At 37.2% G+C, this 20,285-nt stretch overlaps 3 protein-coding genes across 5 annotated transcripts; 2 read left to right on the top strand and 1 right to left on the bottom strand.

The window, feature by feature from the left end:
• Positions 1-1,689: 1,689 nt before the first annotated feature.
• vcam1a (vascular cell adhesion molecule 1a) lies at positions 1,690-7,973 on the top strand. Of its 2 annotated transcripts, XR_013797657.1 has the most exons (7): positions 1,690-1,809; positions 1,898-2,173; positions 2,626-2,925; positions 4,372-4,638; positions 4,726-4,992; positions 5,485-5,847; positions 6,168-7,973. XR_013797657.1 is itself a non-coding variant. In XM_079613109.1 (6 exons), exons 1-6 carry the CDS (start codon positions 1,749-1,751, stop codon positions 5,631-5,633), a joined length of 1,320 nt encoding a protein of 439 aa, XP_079469235.1. In that variant the 5' UTR covers positions 1,690-1,748; the 3' UTR covers positions 5,634-7,973. The 2 variants fall into 2 exon arrangements, 1 of the variants encoding a protein (XP_079469235.1); XM_079613109.1 differs by having other exon boundaries at positions 5,485-7,973.
• A 143-nt stretch (positions 7,974-8,116) lies between these two features.
• extl2 (exostosin-like glycosyltransferase 2) lies at positions 8,117-12,041 on the bottom strand. Its single transcript, XM_079613110.1, has 5 exons — positions 11,898-12,041; positions 10,657-11,084; positions 9,885-9,955; positions 9,590-9,705; positions 8,117-9,331 (listed from the first exon to the last, which is right to left on the bottom strand). The coding sequence occupies exons 1-5, from the start codon at positions 11,999-12,001 to the stop codon at positions 8,938-8,940; spliced, it is 1,113 nt and encodes a 370-aa protein (XP_079469236.1). The 5' UTR covers positions 12,002-12,041; the 3' UTR covers positions 8,117-8,937.
• Positions 12,042-13,711: 1,670 nt separating this feature from the next.
• On the top strand, positions 13,712-19,123 carry LOC306998771 (putative oxidoreductase ZK1290.5). 2 transcript variants are annotated; one of them, XM_079613108.1, is made up of 8 exons: positions 13,712-14,095; positions 15,302-15,550; positions 16,612-16,713; positions 16,802-16,893; positions 17,010-17,192; positions 17,553-17,612; positions 17,811-17,935; positions 18,128-19,123. In XM_079613108.1, exons 1-7 carry the CDS (start codon positions 14,008-14,010, stop codon positions 17,904-17,906), a joined length of 870 nt encoding a protein of 289 aa, XP_079469234.1. In that variant the 5' UTR covers positions 13,712-14,007; the 3' UTR covers positions 17,907-17,935; positions 18,128-19,123. The 2 variants fall into 2 exon arrangements, with proteins under 2 accessions (XP_079469234.1, XP_079469233.1); XM_079613107.1 differs by lacking the exon at positions 17,811-17,935 and having other exon boundaries at positions 13,764-14,095; positions 18,128-18,871.
• The last annotated feature ends 1,162 nt before the right edge of the window (positions 19,124-20,285 follow it).

The following is a 20,285-nucleotide window of genomic DNA, read 5'->3' as shown; positions in this document are numbered from 1 at the left end:
CTATACACACACACACAACCTCAATTCCAGAAAAGTTGGGGACATTTTGTAAAATGTATCAAAATATGTAATATTTTAATGTAATAGAATCTGTGATTTGTTAATTCTCTTTAACCTTTATTTAAATGAGACAAGTGCAAAAACAATTCCAATGTCCCGGAAATCTTGAACAATGCTGTGGGGAAATCTTGAACAGTGCGGTGAGAGCAGTTCAACATGTTCCAGCCGTAAAGCCAGCAATTTGGATAACAGTTTGAAATCTACATTTAGCAAACATATCGGACGGAAGGAAGTCTAATGGGTCTTTTTTTTTTCAAAAGAAGGGAAATACTGTAGAGGCCTTATTGAGAGTCTGAGGGAGAATGCCTTTTTCGAGTGATCCATTAAACATATCCAATAATAGAAGGAAAGGTTTTTGACAAAACACTTTATAGAACTCAACTGGGTACCCATCCCAGACTTTTTCTAGACTGGAAGGAAGAAACAGTGGCATAAAGTTCTTCAGTACTAACTGGCTAACTAGTTTATTGAAAAAGTCATCAAAGCTGGAAGGGTTAGAAGTCAGTTCAGATGAGTACAAGGACGTATACAATTCTTTGAATACAGAATTCATCGTTAAAGGATTGGTAGTAATACCTGAATCAGTTCAGATCCGAGGAATTTGTTTGGAAGAAGCCTTGCGTAACTGGTTATTGCCATAGGTAGACCTTGTTCTAAGCAGAAGTTCAGTTGTACGCTGAGGCATAGGAATATCCAACTCTGATTGTAAAGAGATGCACTCTTTATATATATATCTGGGGACGGGGATGTGGCATATAAATGAATCAAGCGGAGATATTAGCTTTACCAAGAAGATAACTTTTCAGCCCTCAATTTTCTCTCGTAACCCACATATGAAATTATTTCCCCCCTAATAAAGGCTTTAAAGGGGTCATGAACTGACTTTTTAAAAATGTCTATATTGTTGTCTGAGGTCAACTTATGACGTTAGCTTGGTTTTTACATTCAAAAACATAAAAATGAATAAATAATAGGCTATTTTCTACCCTGGTTTTGAGCCTAGCTCCTGAAACGCTCGGTTTTTATGGCGTGCCGCATTGAAGACTTGGAAGTAAACGCCCCCTGCTATGATTGGATAACAGTTTTGCATATTATAATGAGTTTCATGTAATGCGTGAATCGGTGGGCGGTGTTGAAGTAGGCGTTGATCTTGTGGTGTTTAATACCCTTTGACGTCATAGATCCCCACTTTGAAAAACCTGTCGTTTTGTTCACACTAATAAAAAATTTAAAAAAATTGCTGCAAGATAAAAGAAAGTAAAAATTAAAGAGAAAAAGGAAAGAAAGAGATTGCATCAAATCATGGAATCTGTGTTCTTGAATATAAACAACATTTGGGAGCAATTTGCAAGAACATACACTGCATACCTTTTTGTAATAATGGTGCACCAATACAATACTGTATAGGCTTTTTAAAAATTACAGCGTACATACGCATTTATACAGTAGTCTTTTTAACAGAAGTGCACTGAAGACTCAAACTATTGCAACGTTTGTATATGAGGACAAAGTGAGCAGGTGTGGCTTGGATCTGACAGAGAAGTGAGCCAAATGGATTTGGTTTGGTTGAAGAAAAAGAAAGTAAAAATGAACAGGGGGGGATGCAGGATCTTGGCCAGAAACAGCCGTCCTGGGAAAATCCAACAACAGTCTGAATCCATGCTGAATCGACACACAACGAAAGAAAGATGTGTGGAGTGAAATGCATCACTTTTGCACTGTGGATTAATATTCTCAGGGTAATAACAGGTAAGAAGATAGCCTACACTTTGTTCAACCTTTCTTTAACCTTCCACATTTCATAAATTTGACAGTAGACATTTTTTTTTTTTTACAGAAAAAACAGATTTTAAACTAGAATTAACCCCACAAAAGTCAGTAATTCATGTCGGTACAGATTTGGAGCTGACCTGTCGCATGAATGCTTGTCCAGTTAATGTGACCTTTATGTGGCCATCATTACTGGACAACTTTCACGGCGGAAAACCTAAAGATGAGCAGACTGTTTCCCGCCTGCTGATCAGGAACATCACAACTAAACACAGTAATGTCGTGTGTAAAGCTTCTTGTGAGGGAAAATCCAGAGAGAATACGTCACATATACAAGTGTACTGTAAGTAATGTTTCTCCAGTTCTCCCATTTAAACATGATTTTGAGTTTATGGATATGGCAAGCCGTTTTAACATTTATATAGGCTAATAGTAGGTCTACAAGTTACCAGGAATTATTTATCCACGTCTGTACTGCTGATTGGAACAGAAATATTCCTTGTTAATAATACCTAAAAAACAGTTGTATTGTTGTTCCAATTGCTGTTGTACTTTTCTTTTGTAATGACTACATAATGCTGCTTGTCTAAGTAGTGATAAATGTTATCAGTAACAATTGGAATCGATTATTAGACTATAGGCAGTTGCACATTAACAGTAACAGTGTGTTTCTTTAACTATGGTAAATATTTTTTATTGTTTTATGATTTGTGAAATGGATTTTTTTATGGAGTGAAAAAAAAAAACCTGTGTAAATGATTTGGATGCTGTTATGATGAAGTGTATTGTTTGCAGCATTTCCACAAGATCCTGTACTGCCCCAAATAAAGAGTCTGATAGCAAACCAAACACAGCAGCTCAACTGCACAGTCCACAACGTTTACCCTTTGGAGAGGATACAAGTTGAGTGGCTTCGTGGAGATAAGACACTCCATGTGGATTCTCCTGGAGATTTTAGCGATCATGTTCAGAGTTATTCCTCTGTGTTCAATTATACGCCGTCTGTCTCGGATCTGGACAAGAATCTTAGTTGCAAGGCGACACTGAATATCGCTGAAATTGGATTGGAACGAACTCGCAATTCGAATGCTGAATGTAAGTTGTAGAGTTACACTTGGCTAACTTTTATTAAAGGGAATATTCTGGGTTCAGTACAAGTGTTTTAGGTTATTGTGAGGCACTTAAAATGAAAGAGAATGTGGTCAATTTTTAGAAGATTTAAAAACAAAAATGTTGATTTTATACAGCACATGCATTATTTCGTCTGTGAAAAACCTGTTATTTGAACGTTATATTCAATAATATTATTGATCTGACTGCATTGACACAGAGAACTGAAATGAGCTGGACGATGACATCCCGGTTTTCTCCTGAGTGGCTGTATATATAAATGCACTAAATATAAAACACATAATATGCATGATGTTACCGTTTTCACAAATTCATATTTTTTGTTGTTGTTTACACAGAGACAATTACGGTATATCGTTTTCAAAAAGCTGTTGTCGTGTAAATGAATGGCCAAAACGCAATAAAAAGTTATCTGTTTTTAGTTGAAAACGATGTCATGCAAACCATACATAATGAAGGCTAGATGTCTCGTCCGCGCTGCTGGCCAATGGAGGTCGACGTCCGCACCTGGCGGCCATCTTGTCACAGTCAGCTCGCTCGCTTGTAACATTGTGTTTTAATGGTGCGTGTACTTTTTAAATAACCATAACTTGCTCAATTTTCTAACGATTTTCAAACGGGTTGGTTTGTTATAAACGTCAGAGATGTAGCTGACACTGCATACTTATGAATAATTATAATATTATATATTTCAACATGTTAAAGCACCCATAATTAAAGCCACGTTAATAACGTTTGTAAGAAACCAAGCGGTTTGTAAATCCGTCAAGATTTCAGCGAGATAAGAGTATTTGTGTTCGTGCAGATCACTCCCCTTACATCAGGAACCACAGAGCCCGCCAGAAAGCTTGCCTGTGACAAGATGGCCACCGGGTGATGACGTTAGAGACTCCGCCGTAAGACATCTAGCCTTTATTATGTACATCTATGATGTAAACGGCCCCTTAAATGCTGGAGACAGGAAATGCAAACCTGTACGGATTTCACTGTGTTGGTGAACTCTGCCCTATACATTTTCCAATAGAAGATCTTAACTCAATTAAAAGAACGCAGACTTTAAATCTGCAGAAGTGCAGCGTTGCAGTAAAGTGGAGTAGATTGCATATTTTTACATTGTTTATATATTATGTTGAAATGTTTTTATTTTATTTGAAACGCAGCAGAGTGTGATGTCATATTATGACCATATATATTTTCAGTCTGTAAACATTTTGCTTGCTCAAAGTCTAGCATGACCACAGTTTTTGCTTATTTTTAAAGAAAATGAAAGATAAGTGGGAATTTTTAATCATCATTGAGCTTAACTTGTACTGAATACGGAAATATTCAATAATACAAGTTTATTAATAATTACATTAAATTAAATCACTTTCATTTGTCATAATTGCAAATTCTACATTTCCTTCTAAGATGGTCCAGGGACTATTAACATTTCCAGTAATACCGGTAATACCTCAGTAAAGCTTGGTGAAGATTTGGAGATAACATGTGATGCAGATGGAGATCCCAAACCAACAATCTTGTGGTGGAAAGAGGAGACTGAACCTGCACAGAACGAGAGCCGGCATGAGCAGCTCATAATACATAACGCGTCCTGGTCTCAGGCAGGCTGGTACCGCTGTGACGCAAGCAATGCAGTGGGAAGCCAGCAAATGAGGGTAAAAGTCATTGTTCTAGGTGGGTCAACTAACTCAGGATAACATTAGCTGCCCAGTCTAACCATTTTAAACCTGTCCATGATCTTTAACCTCCATTTAAATGCAGGTCCTCCAAACATCCCCAAAATCCAGCTAAGCCACAGAGGAGACCCAAAAGAAGGAGAGAACGTAACCATACTGTGTTCTTCAGACGATGAGTCGGCAGAACTGACTCTGTATAAACAGTCTCAGAGCGCTGCGTCGGGAGCTTTGCACGAACCCGCTGTGCTTTTAAACATCCCATCGGTCCAAATGACAGACGGAGGGATTTACATTTGTGAAGCAAAAAATGACTTCGGCATTGAGAGAAGCACAATCAACATTACCGTCAAAGGTGAGTTTGTAACATTCCTGGAGATGTCTTTGCATGGGAAGTCACTTTGCACCGGTCTTATTTTAGTATTTATAGACTATTATAGTGTTCATTAATATTATTAATTAGCTCGTTTCATTTTTCAACTTTTCAAATTGGACAACGACTCGGCTCCTGTGGTCAGATATGTTGACTCGTGTTTTATTACGGGTAGCTTCTGTCACTTTCCCTTTTTGCCCGCGGACTCCTCTCAGTTACAGATTCGGTTGCTGCGGCTTCAAGCTGCTTTCAGTGCGTATCGTAGTAGCTTGACATTCTATCCGTATTTATGGACATAACGTAAACATGCGTATACAGTTTCCTGGCAAATCCATGCTGACAACTCTAAAACAGGAAAACTTATTATAGGCTTACCGTGCTGATTTATGGTAGGGCAAAAGCACGTTTTGAAAGATGGTTTTCAGTTACAGTGATGTTTCTCTACTCCAATGACCGTTTACCCTTTAAATCTAGCACAACACAATGTGGTGAAAACGGCAAACCTGCCCTTAGCCATACTGCCGGCTGCAGGGTCAGTGTCTCTGCTGGCTATCGCTGGGCTGCTGATCCGACACTGCAGAAAGAAAGCCAGGACAAACTCCGATAACATCCCACTCAGCTAAACAGATGAAGAGCACATCAACCAAACCAAGCATTTTTTCTGCTGAAAGGAGCAGGCAGGTGAATACAAAGCTGGGCTGTGTTTTCTGCACTTATTTAGTCATTTTATTATTAACAGTGTTATCTATTTTCTAATGATATTTTCTTATCTATTTTCTCAGAGATATCTTATTTTCTAATAAGATGGATATTTGATAGGCAATCTCGAAATACAATGTATATAGCTACAGTGTCACCAAAACGTTTTTGGACACTTAAAGGGGTGGTTGAATATGATTTCACTTTTCTAACTTTAGTTAGTGTGTAATGTTGCTGTTTGAGCATACACAACATCTGCACAGTTACGACGTTCAAAGCAAAGGGAGATATTTTCTTTTAAAGAAATTGCTTTTTAAGGACTACAAAAAACGGCTGGTAGGGACTACACAAGCTTCCTCCCGGGTTAGTGACATCACCAACCCTAAAATTTACATAAACCCCGCCCCCTGGACACGATTTATAGATTATCAAGACAGGATATGCTAATCAATGACTAGAAGATAACTACACATAAGCTACATAAATTCATCAACTAACCATTCAGAAATGTTGTCTACATGTTGTCACTTCTTCTTTAGTTTCTCCATCTTTCAGACTTCGGTTTGAACATAAAAGGCTAAACGTTTTTTAAATGCCCAGTGCATGTGTGTGTGAGGTAAAAGGACGCGAGCTCTTGAAGCTCCGCCCCCTGTGCCGGGAGCAGCAGCTCATTTGCATTTAAAGGGACAGCCACAAAAACGGTGCGTTTTTGCTCACCCTCAAAAAGTGAAAATTTTAACATTATATATAAAAATATCTGTGGGGTATTTTGAGCTAAACCTTCACACACACACTCTGGGGACATCAGAGATTTATTTTACATCTTGTGAAAAGGGCATTATACTACCCCTTTATGGCATAATATGTTTTCAACCCCAAAAATGAAAACTCTGTCATTATTTACTTATAATAACTATAAATTATGCATAATTAAATGCAATTACCCTTACACCAAACCATCATCCTAACCCTAACCCTATAGTAAGTACATATAGTTATTATTACTCAGTACTGAAATGTGTAATAACACAGAAATACTGACAGCTTAAAATGAAGTGTAACCCTTTTTTCTACTTAACCCCATTTCCTTCGATTATCTTGCATCAGGTGCTTGACATCAAACTGACAATGAACTGTGAATATCCATAAACTCATAGTGGATGATAAACTCAATGATAAGCCAAATACTCTCTAATAAGTCTGCATATAACTGCACATGGCATATTCAGCAAACCTAAAACCGCAGAGAACATGCATGAGTGTGCGGTTTTACATACTGTATGTATTGAAATCTTGGCACAGATGAAAGGAAATTCCTTTCTCTGAACTTTGAAGCACGTCGACTTTCCCTTTTCCTCCAAAAACAATGTAACAAGTTTATTTGCCCTTTTAATTATCACTGGCATTGTTCATTCGGTTTATGTTATCAGTCAAATAACACAATTTCTTCAGGAAGTTCCATTCTTTGTTCCAACACTCCAGGTGTTAAAATACACTTTCTGCAGTGTAATAGTCCAGTCATTTTAAGCCAAAATGGGGGTCAACCTAGGACAAATTGCAACGGAAGCAAACTCAACTGAGGGGGGGGGGGGGGGGGGGGGGGAGTTTCCCATTAGGGGAAAGTTTAGAAAGACCCAAATGTAGCCTATTGGATTGTCTACATTTTTTATATTTTCATTTTCTCTTTGTACACATTGCGCACAAAGTAAACAGTCTCCTGGATACCCTCCAAGCCCTCCATTGTGAAGCACAATAATCAGTCTGCTTCTTTATCTGATTCTGAACACATGCAATCAAAAGTGAAAGTCAATTCATCAACACAGGTCTGGGTTACACTTTATTTTAAGGTGTTAGTGTAGTTACACACTTAAGTAATACTAATGAACTACATTTCCTTACTAGAGTCAGGGTTAGTTGCATTTACTTATGTATAATTTACTGTTAGTTACTACATGTAACGTGTAACTGTGACCCAGTTCTGTTATGTGATTTTTGCGCTTGCTGGATTTTTACAGGCTTTTAAAAGGGGCAAAAAAAAAATCAATCAAAGATAAGGGAGTTATACGCTTTTCCTGATGTTGTAATTAAAGGATTCTCCTCAGAGGAGTCTATAAACAATAGAATGTTTATAGAAATAGACCATGGCATGGCAGTTATATTTTGGCTCCATTCGCAGCGATCACTTTGACCTGTAAATCACACGTCTTCTGTTGTGACATTGTTTTTCCATGTAACCAGTATCAAATAAATGGCTTTATATTGTTGGTTCTGTGGAGTTTATATTGATTCTCATTCTCTCTCTCTAAACAATTTTGGTACTGTGCAGTGTGTACTTGATGTCCAATGAAAATCTGGATCCTGAAACCAAACTAGTTTGGAGCATGTAAATCAATAGTTACCACAAAATAATTCTCACATTTTATTCACATATAAAAACTTAAAATATAAAAAGATAATAGCAATTTTTTAATCTTACAATCCTGACCTTTTTGCCTATATTTGAGTTTATATCCCACAATTCTGACTTTATAACTCGCAATGCAAGTTCATATCCTACGGAGCCCCTAAAGGGACATGTTGACGAAAAAAATAGGAGGAGAAAAAATATATTTCAATGAGTCCCCTTGCAAAATATGTGTGTTCCCCTGAGAAAATGTGCTTTCGCTCGCAAAGAACACGCGAGTTTTGCGAGCAAACTTAAACTTTCTCAGGGGAACACACATATTTTACGAGCGAAAGCAAATTTTCTCAGGGGAACATTTTTTTGGCAAGCGAACGCAAAAAGCACTGAAATATAATTTTCACTCTTACGTCATATTTTGTCCCTTCACCTCCTCCATAATATCACGCAGTTCTGACTTTTTGTCTCACAATTGTGAGATAAACTCGCAATTGCAAGTTATAAAGTCTGTATTGCGAGATAAAAAGTCTCAAATAATTATCCTTTTTATTCTGTGGCTTAAGCTTTCATCACATCACAAGAACATGCATACCTTCTCAAATAAAAAAAGAAGAGGAATCCAAGACTAAATTTCGAGCTATTATAAATGTAAAACCACAAAGGCCTGAGAACGTAGGAACGTCACTGTAGCAAAATTCCATCACCGCGTTGGACAAATGTGATGTGGAGATGTGCACTTCCAAGTGTTTAAAAATCGCCAGGCGTCCAAAAAGATGACATGATATCTCATAACTGAGATTGCAGCTGTCTCTCAAAACGTGCTGACATCATATCCTGCTCTTGTGATTCGCATAGCTGGGAAAGCCGAACTGTGAGATCATGATGTTGGAGTAGCGGAGCGGCATTTCTCCGTAGATCTGTGCCAGCCTGTTGAGGCAGTGGGAGCGCTGCAGCATGTGCTCCGCTCTGTGCCACATGCCCACATACCCGCTGCCGGCCTCCTTCTCCAGGTTACGCACGTCCACGGGCCTCACGAACACCCCGGAGGGGCGCTTCGGTCCGGGCACCCGTGAGAGATGACGGGCCACAGCGAAGTTCATGGCGATGTCGTCACAGTTCTGGGTTTGGTCCACCAGAGAGTGCACTTCACCGGGCTGATCCCGGAACAGCGTCAGGAAGCGCCGGTGGAAGAACGCCGCTCCCACTAGGATCATTGAATAGCTAACGGAATGATCAAATGACATTTATTCGGCTGTGACTTCTGTGCTGCTCTTTTCAACACTTTTACTTTCATAATGTGAAGGAACACTTCATCAGTAAAGTGTTATTATATTTTTAAATCAGCTTTTATATTTCATATCAGTGTAAGTTTTAGTAATTTTATTGCATGCTTTTGTCATTTTTATTTCTTTTTGTGGTTTTTTTCGTGTCTGACTTTTGGATTAACTTGGTTAAATGCAGACTTTTTCCAAATCTCACCTGTCGCCTCCTCCTTTGTCTGGATCCTGAAGCTCAAAGCCGCCATAGCTGTACACACCAGATGCTGTGGTCACATGCTTCCGTGGAACAAAGCCCACAATCTGATCCGGGAATTGCTACAACACACATTTAAATGAAAACAAGTTTGTTTGTGTGTCTCTGAAGAGAGTACGGTAATTGAAACAGAAGGTAAAAGGATGGTCAAGTAAAACACAGATCACATTTCCTAGAGTTGCTTTCAGAAAATATCATCTCCACAGAATGTCAATAACACGATGCTTACGGCAAACATTACCTTCCAGACAGAAAATGCAAAGCTGATGTCGGGAACACTGACCAATGTGTCATCGTCCAGCATCAAAACAGCTGCCGGGTGAAAGAGAGTGTCGCTCAGTACAATCTTAAAGACAGGAGCACATTAAATACAGTCGTAATGAATCTAGAAGGATCGTGCCTTAAAGGGACAGTTCGCCCAAAAATGACAATTCTGTCATCGTTTATTCACCATCACGCCGTTCCAAACCTGATTGACTGACTGACTTATGAGAAAACATTACATTGTATTAAACACATAAGTTAAATATGATTTCTGTTCCATCTATTAAAATTAAAATGCAATTCATACATATCATCACTACTTCTATGATGAGCATGATTTTAATTTCGGAATTAACATTTGTTTAGATCATTTTGTAGGGCATAAAGTAAAATCTGTCCCAAAAAATGACCTTCATGACTGTGTCACGGTCAAGTTTCTTAAAATATCAGATCATTTGACTTATGACAAGCCAAAATTAGTCCCGGCTCTAAAATGTGACTTATTTAGGAATAAATTATTTATGATATTTGTATGAATAAAACGTTTAGTAATCTGCACTGTCCCCGTTAAATTAAAAATGTGTACACTCATGTGTGTTTTAATCTAGATTCGAAAAAACTTTCCCTTTTATTATCGTGGGCAGTCTCATATGTCATTGACCCCTGACCCCAAAATACGGTTGTGTAACTTTTTTGTGTGAACTACCTCGGCAGGTCACCTCTCCTTCGCGTGAGAATCACACACCTACCGTCAGTCTTGATCTCGGGGTGCGGATGCAGTCGATTGCGCATTCTGTTGACGCTCTGCTCTTTGAAGAAGACGGGCACAGGGTGCGGGCCGAGGGCATCCCACAGTTTCCTGGGCGGTGGCTCGCCGGGGTTATTCCACACTATGACGATGCACTGCAGGTGAGGCACAGCCTGGTAATGATTGAGGAGCTTAAGGAGTATATCGGTGCGGTTGTACGTTTGCATGATTATAGTGAAACTGTCCTTGGGGTCTGGGAGGGTGAGGGAGGCGTTGGATCTATGACGGAGCTGTCGGAGAATCCCGCCGTCCTCATTGTTAGGCAATAAAAAGGTCAGGGAGACTCCGGCCAGAAGCAGCAACACAATAGAGCTGATGATGAAGTGTGTCCGCACGCGGCCCAATGATCTGCAGAAGCACCAACCAATCCTGGAGACAGGAGAAGACAAGAGGTTTGAAGAGATGCAGAGATGCATCACGGTTTCCACAAAAATGTGAAGCTGCACAACTCATAATAGTAAGAAATGTTTATTGAACGGCAAATCAGAATATGAGAAAGATTTCTGAAGGATCATGTGACTCTGAAGACTGGAGTAATGATGCTGAACATTCAGCTTTGACATCACAGGAATAAACTACATTTAATGTACATTAAAATAGAAAACGGGCATGTTAAATTGTAATAATATTTCGAAATATTACAGATTTTACTGTATTTTTTGCAGCCTTGGCGAGCATAAGAGACGAATTCTTTCAAAAACATAAAAAAAATCTTACCCACTCGCCTAAATATACATGTGCTCCATAGAATAAGGAAATAAAAAGTCATAACGTTTTTATTAAATGTAGATATAGCACTGAGACACTGTTATATCTAATCTGTGCAGGTTTTATTCTCAAATGTTTCAGTTGTTGTTGTTGTTTAATGGCCCAAACATAAAAGGTCTACATCGAGCAAACACAACTAACAGGGAATAATATGTGCTAAGTTAACACACATCCCGGATGCCTTTCATGCATGCCAACAGTTTTACTAAAAATTATTGTGTGCCTTATTGTTTTTTGAAAACAACAGAAAACATTGTACCGTAATTAAAACTTTAACGGTGAAAGACACTGCATGCGACGAACTATCACGTGCATGCCATGAAGCAAAGAAACTCAACAGACCTGTCATGATAGACAGTAACATGAGTAGATTTGCATTTTGAAATAAGACCAACTTGACAAAGCAACAAGTACCTCATTGATTGTGTTCCCATCATATAAACCAAGACTCCTGAAGGAAGTTTACTTGCTCGCGCATGCGCACCGAGTTTCTTATAGTGAACGGCTGTCCGACTCATTTCCGTGAATCGGTTCCAAACTCGGTTCAGTGGTTCTTTACGTCACCATAGGGTGTCATTCCACTTGGTTTGGCGTTGGCCACCCCTAGAGTACTGTACATTCCCCACAAACAGTTAAATTGGAATAATAAAATCAATCTTCTACGACAATTGGGTTAAAAATGATATTCTAAAGGTCTCACAACTGATAAATAACGAAGGCTAGCTACTTATTTACATATATTGAATTTTTAAATACATTTGGGATCCCAGTATCTCCACGAGAATATAGCATTGTTTTTGATGCAATACCAGTAGGTTTTTTTGAGACTTTTGAGAGGCAGTAGTGAACCTCATAAGCAATCAATGTTTAAAAAACAGGTTTTGTTAAACGGTGTTGATATTAAAGATAGTAAATGTAATAACAAATTCTTCAGATGCCTGATTCATTGCCCTGCAACACCTCTAAAAATATTTTTGGAATGAACATTTTGAAAATATTAATTGGAGATTGATTTGGACTTATAATAACAAATACTGTATTAATAATACAGTTTATGAAATATACTTTAAAATTATACATAAAATGTATCCAACAAACCAGTTTCTTGACCTTTCTGAATCCTGCGTATTTTGTAAAAAGGATACTGAAACTATTTTACATCTTTTCTTTGAATGTATGTATGTATGTGAAATACTTTTGGATTGATGTGGAATATTTATTTAATATGTTAAGTGGAATTAAAATTCTCATAGAGAAAAGGGATGTTTTTTATTATGACAAAAAAGATATGGACAAGAGTCACGTTTTTATGTTAAATCTTATCTTATTACTTGGTAAGTTTTACATACATAAATGTAAATGGTCTGATAGGATACCCGACATCTACCATTTTAAGGCCGACATGAAGATTTACTTTGAAACACTGCAAGGACTTTCAAACCGCAAAGCAACCAGAACTATGGACATCTGCAAATAATTAAATTCCTCTTACTTACTTTAATTATACACGTATACCTCCTTTCTTTTATGTTTTCTTTTCTTTTTTTTCTCTAATATGTAAATCGAATGTTCTGTAATATCTTTGATATAATGATTGTGACTTTAATGTTCCTTACATCTTATGATGCTTTGGAATCATTTAGAACATTATATATGAAACATTATATCTACAGTTTTTTTCATGTATAATTATAAAAAAAAAAAAAAAAAAAAACTAGAGTAGCCTACATTGTTCATTTCTTTATTTTAAATGTCAAATTCTTCATTCATAAACAAAAGTTTGCAAATGGTATTCTATACTATACTTATTGTGACACTGAATTAATCTCACTTCTTAAATCTCTTATACAAATAATACAAAATCCCTAAGATGTATTAAATATTATGAAGAAATACATATATAGAAAAAATGCATGCACTTAAAAGATTGTATTTTTTATTGTTACTGTTTTTTTTCCTTTTCTTTTTTATTATATGTATATCTATTTGTATGTAATTCCTTGGCAATGTTTTTATGTTATTGAGCATTAAATAAAAAAAAGTTGGCGTTGGCGTTGGCCACAAAATTACAAATTTTTCGACGATAGGCTATTTTATTAATATGAGTGATTTTTTATAATTCCATGTAACCCATTTCAGTTTGTTGGAGCCATTTATCTTTTAAAAACATAAAGCCATTTAGAAACTAAATATTATTTGCATTTACATTACAATAATAACTACACTGTTCTTGTCCGATTGATCCGCTACTAGACCACTGATTTGGTCAGTTTAGCAAATGATTCATGTTCATTCGGTTCATTAAACGATTCGACTCAACGGAACAATTTCATTCACGACGCTAATTTCTTTAAAGTAGAGATAAGGGAGGCATTTTACATGTTTTATTCTGTGAGTTTACAGAGACATTTACAGGAACGCTCGCGTTCTTTCCTGCAGAGAGCGGTAGTTAGTGAGAAACTAGCGCGGAAACGGGGTTTCTTCTCTGATACACATCGAATCGTGTTGAGCTTTAGTCTAAAACATGGTGACAATCCCCAGCAGCTGCTCTGCGCTGTCCTGTCCTACGGTTGGGCTGTCGAATGGACTGAACATTCCCATTCTGGGTTTAGGTGAGAACAAGCAGCGCCTTTATGACATCCGAATGCAACATAGAAGAGTGTTTCTACTCACTGCTTGTTTACCTGACTGGGCCAGTCTGACTCCCTCAGACATAATTTTGGCTACCATAGTAATATTTATGAGATAAATGTTTTAATTATGACATAAAATGTAGAAATTATAACTAACTGTGACCGTCATAATGTAGACTTTGTTTGTATCATAGTTATTTTTCTTTATTCTTTTTAATATAATTATGACTTATGTCTGACTTTATCTCATAATTTCATAATTACATAAATTGTTATAATTATGACTTAGCATTAGCAAGTCATAATTTCGACATTGTATGTCATAATTATGACATTTTATGTCATAATTAAGATGGATCAAACAAGCAAAATAGACTCATGGGTCATTTACAGTCATTTGTTAGGGCAGGATCATTCTTACAGTTTGGTGGATTTTGAATAGATGTACCCTAACACAAATTCATAATAATTAATCTAAAAATAATTAAAGAAATTGACTGGCAAATTCCCATGTCCCAATCATGTTTTGTCAACTTCACTTTGAAAAATAAAGCTTATATATTTCTATAAATTGCTAAATTAGCAATTTGAATAATTCGTATAGACATTTACTTATTTCTCTTTGACATAAAATACAATTTATTGTGATTGCCCTTTATAATCTTAAATGTATGCCCTGGCCTAAATCACATGACTTGTTAAAGATTCTGCTAGCATGTTGCTCTTTCCCCGCTAGTATGGGCTTTATTATCTTAAAATGCCCTCGCTGTTACACACTGCATTGTAAATAGCCTATGTCATATAACAGGGTGGACAAATGCCATAGCATGTGAATTTGAAATATGTGGTCAGGATTATTAGGCCATACTTGCCTGAGCTTGACCAGTGTGTTTGTATGATAGACAGACACTTTCTTCCTCTGACAAGACTAAAAAATAATTGAATTTTAGAAATGTTCCCTACAAAAATGCTCAGTCCAAAATCCACCAAACTGCAGGAATGACCTGGGAATGTTTTGGTAGTGTTTGGTAATAGTAGTTTTTTGTTAAGTGACACCAAAATTGGCAACATGTACTCTTTACCAGTAATGGTTTGTGTATATTTGAGCAGCGTCAAATGTCTTTATTGTCACTAAACATACACAAGCATAACAGTTTTGGATTATTGTCGTCTCTCATTCATCAGGGACATCTCATGATGGAGGCTACAGTCATGAGGCGGTGCTTTATGCTCTACAGGAGTGCGGGATACGACATATAGACACGGCCAAGCGTTACGGCTGTGAGGAGGCTTTGGGGAAAGCTGTGGCTGACAGTGCTGTTCCTCGAGAGGAGCTCTGGCTCACCACCAAACTATGGCCTGGAGATTACGGCTACCAGAGCGCCAAACAAGCCTGCCGGGACTCGTGTGCCAGGCTGGGGGTGGATTACTTGGGTAAAAGAGTGACATTTTAAAGGGATAGTTCACCCAAAAATTTAAATTAGCCCATGATTTACTGACCCTCAAGCCATCCTAGGTGTATATGACTTTCTTCTTTCAGACGAATACAATCAGAGTTATATTAAAAAATATCCTGGCTCTTCCAAGCTTTATAATGGCAATGAATTGCCGTTTATGTTTTGAAGTCCATAAAAGTGCATCTATCCATGATAAAAGTGCATCTATAAAAATGCATCTATCCATGATAAAAGTGCATCTATCCATGATAAAAGTGCATCTATCCATCATAAAAGTGCATCTATCCATGATAAAAGTGCATCTATCCATCATAAAAGTGCATCTATCCATGATAAAAGTGCATCTATCCATCATAAAAGTGCGTCTATCCATCAGAAAAATGCATCTATCCATCAGAAAAATGCATCTATCCATCAGAAAAATGCATCTATCCATCAGAAAAGTGCATCTATCCATTATAAAAGTGCATATATACATTATAAAAGTGCATCTATCCATCAGAAAAGTGCATCTATCCATCATAAAAGTGCATCTAACCATCATAAAAGTGCATCTATCCATCATAAAAGTGCATCTATCCATCATAAAAGTGCATCTATCCATCATAAAAGTGCATCTATCCATCATAAAAGTGCATCTATCCATCATAAAAGTGCATCTATCCATTATAAAAGTGCATATATACATTATAAAAGTGCATCTATCCATCATAAAAGTGCATCTATCCATCATAAAAGTGCATCTATCCATTATAAAAGTGCATATATACATTATAAAAGTGCATCTATCCATCAGAAAAATGCATCTATCCATCATAAAAGTGCATCTATCCATCATAAAAGTGCATCTATCCATCATAAAAGTGCATCTATCCATCATAAACTGCTTCGGGGGTTAATAAAGGAGTAAATCATGGGATAATTTTCATTTTTGGGTGAACTATCTCTTTAAGTCAAAACTGGACCTCAATGCTAGATTTCTTTGTAAACAGCCAATGAACGTCTTGTAATGGCTTTTGAAACCACGTTTTTCCACAGACCTGTACCTGATGCACTGGCCCGACTGCATGGTTCCCGGTCTCTCCAGTCGCGAGGTGCGAGCGGAGACGTGGAGAGCTCTGGAGGAGCTTTACGATGAGGGTGCGTGCTCTTTTTGGCTCGTCCTCCTGCGTAGAAATGACAGTAACTCAGACGGTTCGCCGATCATGTCCCCTCTTCCTCGTTGCAGGTTTGTGTCGTGCCATCGGAGTGAGTAACTTTCTCATCCGTCACTTGAACGAGTTGAAGGATCGTGGTGGAGTCGTGCCTCATGTTAACCAGGTGTGACTGAACGAGTGGCTTTTGACGCAACTCTCGAAACTTAAAAACTGCATCAGCTGATGTGCAAGGTGCCCATTATGCAGCCGAATGATTTGTTGAGTTTGATGTTCTCGCAGGTGGAGTTTCATCCCTTCCAGCAGCCTCTGGAGCTGGTCGAATATTGCCGGGAGGAGGATATTGTTTTTGAAGGCTACTGTCCTTTGGCCAAAGGTCAAGCCCTCACTCACCCAGCGATCATGAAGCTCGCCCGTAAATACGGCCGCAGCGCGTCACAAATATGCGTCCGCTGGAGTATTCAGGTACAGTTCGCTTTTCAAAAGATCCTCAGATGCAGTTTATAGGGATCACTCAAAATGCAGTATTCTGCCATCATCTACCGTACTCCCGCTCATGTTGTTCCAAACCTGTAGAAGATTACATCTAGATATCTCCAGATGTGTTACTCTCCGTATGAAGATAAGCTCACAGATGGTTATGCATTGTAGACAGTAACATTATGAAACAGCAGTTTCATAATATTTGTGATATATCTGTCCGTTACAGTGATGTAATGATCATTATTTCTTGAGATTTTTTTTTTTTCAGAATGTCATGCAAATATAATTCAGAAGTAGACGTTTTAATGTTATTCATTAACTTAGCTCTACGTTTCTTTTCAGAATGGAGTTGTCACGATTCCTAAGTCCACCAAACCAGACAGGATCCATGAAAACTGCCAAGTAAGTTTAAATCTGGATCTTAAAGCTGCAGTTTTTTTTTTTATAATTCATTACATTTATATAGTACCTAATACATGTGTGAGTGTGTGTGTGTGTATATATATATATATAGAATAATTTTTGCCTCTAACTGAACTATCAATAGTTTCTCTTTGAGATCATCCTTTTAAAGCGCACTCATAATGTTGTGCTGCGCAGGTGTTTGGGTTCAGGTTGGATGATTCAGACATGGCAGCTCTGGGTTTGTTGCATGATGGGAGACATGTGAGCTGGGACCCAACTCACGTGGAGTGACCAAATCTCCAAGAAAACCACCTGTTCAGGTGAGCTTGGAAAACAGTCTAGTTTGTGATTTTACGAATAACAGCGACCAAAATAGTGTTGTATCTTTAAGTAATTATGTCGAGTATGAAGGATGATCTCAAAGACAGTTTCAGTGTTTAGGTTAAGTTACAGGATTTGAGTGTTGAGTGTTTTTACCTGATAATCATATTAGCTTCATAATTACTGAACAGGTTTTTGGATTCACACTAAGAGCAGAGGACATGGAGCAAATGAGTGGTTTGCACACCAATCAGAAGCTGATTCATCTCACTCACCCGATCTGGAAAGGATAACCTGGCAGTCAAAATCCAAGAGGTTTGTGTTTAGGAGACCGACGGATCCTGATCTCAAAGGTCATTTATGAAAGCGATGAATTGAAGGCAGTCGGTGATTTAAAAGACGCTGCTGTCACGCGTGCCTTTTTAAATGTCAAAGCAAATGTGGTATTTTAGTCATGTTGAAGAACTACTGTTTATGCAATGGTCTAATATTTATAGTTGCATTAGTAGGGGGAGTAACAGGGTACAGAATGTTCACCTCAAATATATATTTGAAATATTAGCATGCATTATCTGTGTGTATAAATACATTTATAACCATCCAAAGCATCCATGCTGTATTTGCATTGATTACATTTATTGTGTACATGCTAACAGCTGGTTAGTGTAGTACACTCAAACACTAGACACTTTTATAATGATGTAAAACACAAGCAAGATGAGTTGATATTGAAGTCCACTCATCCGCACTGTATTATTATCAGATATATCATGTTCTGTTCTCCCCTATTGTTTTCTATGATGTTTAAACCTGTCAAATTGGCTGTTCAATCAGAAACACCACTTTAGCAACTGTTTATATTTTTAATTCTATATTAAACTCATGGAATTGTGAAAATTTTAAAAACAAGAATAAAGAAATGCTGATGACCCCTCATGTTGTTCCAAATACGTAAGACTTAAAAAAAAAAAAAAGAAATCTGAGATATTTCGGTCTCAATTGACAGCTACGCAACTACCTCTTTGATGTTTCAAAAAGTTAATAAAGAGATCGTAAAACTAATCCATATATAATGAGCGGTTTAGTCCATATTTTCTGAAGAGACACGATCACTTAATATAATGAAAAGATTCAATTTAGGCTTTTGATTCACATATGAACATTCATAAACGCACACATCAGTTGTGGTGAACAGAAGCTCAAGCATGTTCATTTGATGTGCATTGACGACCAATGAGGTGCATTCTCGTGTTACGCATCACGTTTGAGCTTCTGCAAGAACCAATGAGGTGCATTCTCGTGTTACGCATCACGTTTGAGCTTCTGCAAGAACCAATGAGGTTCATTCTCGTGTTACGCAGCACGTTTGAGCTTCTGCAAGAACCAATGAGGTTCATTCCCGTGTTACGCAGCACGTTTGTGCTTCTGCAAGAACCAATGGGGTTTGGTTGAGCTTTTATGTCGGCTGATTAATGTTTGTGTGTGTGTGTGTAATATGATACTCAAGAAAACGCTTGCAAACTTGCATGTGTTTTTGCTGAGTATCATATTTCATACATTCAGCTTTTATTGCTCATATATGCAATTCAATAATAATTGTATACAATTACAAATAAATGTTCCCCAAAAACCTTAACCGTCATATTTGACGTTATCATAAAAATTTTTTACAAATATTTTTACATTTTTAACATTAAAAAATGATGTATGAATAATCAAATCGTCGCAAGTTACTTCTGTTCAGTAAATGTTCATCTTGCATGAACATTTTTAAATTATTTTTTTTTTTATAACAATTATTATAGATTTCACAGCAAAAAGATTTACTTGATAAAAAAAAGATCTATCAATCAAAGGGCAGAAGGCATGATGTAGATTCATCAAAGTTTTGGTCCTAGAAATTTGCATATTAAATATGATATATTAAATATAAGGCTGATATATTAATAAATAGACATTTTACTTAACGCTTAAGTTATAAGATTTTTTGTTGTTGTTGAAAATGTGGTTAACATGTTGTAATGCATTGCCAAACAAGCATTCCTTGTTCAATGAATTTATACCTCCAAAAATTTTTATTCAAAAATAAGTCATGTTAAGTCACGAAATTGTATTATCTGTGTCCTAGTAAGATGGCAATAAATTCATTTTCTGATGTCTCTTTATAATCTTGCCCTTTAAGGTACAAAGCCTTGAACCATACACTTCAGAATCAGATCACATGCCATACATTGAGCTTGTCCTGAATCAGGAAAACTACTTTGATCTGTGTTGGAGTTTCTGCAAAGCCGCAGTGTTGGGACTGAAAGGAATCTTAAAAAAATAAATGTAATAAAAATAGCAGAGCCG

Source organism: Phoxinus phoxinus, assembly GCF_949152265.1.
Source record: "Phoxinus phoxinus genome assembly, chromosome: 5".
Classification (NCBI taxonomy): Eukaryota; Metazoa; Chordata; class Actinopteri; order Cypriniformes; family Leuciscidae; genus Phoxinus; species Phoxinus phoxinus.
Note: the sequence above shows the minus strand (reverse complement) of the source record. Positions and strands in the feature narration are given on the sequence as shown.

Bases quoted from the DNA above. Each gene is read 5' to 3' on its own strand.
- vcam1a (XM_079613109.1), top strand. From the start codon at position 1,749: ATGTGTGGAGTGAAATGCATCACTTTTGCACTGTGGATTAATATTCTC. The intron at 1,810-1,897 runs GTAAGAAGATAG...TTTTTTTTACAG, and splicing joins TATTCTCAGGGTAATAACAG to AAAAAACAGATTTTAAACTA. The intron at 4,993-5,484 runs GTGAGTTTGTAA...CTTTAAATCTAG, and splicing joins AATCAACATTACCGTCAAAG to CACAACACAATGTGGTGAAA.
- LOC306998771 (XM_079613107.1), top strand. From the start codon at position 14,008: ATGGTGACAATCCCCAGCAGCTGCTCTGCGCTGTCCTGTCCTACGGTT. The intron at 16,714-16,801 runs GTGCGTGCTCTT...TCCTCGTTGCAG, and splicing joins GGAGGAGCTTTACGATGAGG to GTTTGTGTCGTGCCATCGGA. The intron at 17,193-17,552 runs GTACAGTTCGCT...GTTTCTTTTCAG, and splicing joins GCGTCCGCTGGAGTATTCAG to AATGGAGTTGTCACGATTCC.
- extl2 (XM_079613110.1), bottom strand. From the start codon at position 12,001: ATGAGTCGGACAGCCGTTCACTATAAGAAACTCGGTGCGCATGCGCGA. The intron at 9,956-10,656 runs GTAGGTGTGTGA...TTCACCCGGCAG, and splicing joins CCCCGAGATCAAGACTGACG to CTGTTTTGATGCTGGACGAT. The intron at 9,332-9,589 runs GTGAGATTTGGA...TCATTCCGTTAG, and splicing joins GACAAAGGAGGAGGCGACAG to CTATTCAATGATCCTAGTGG.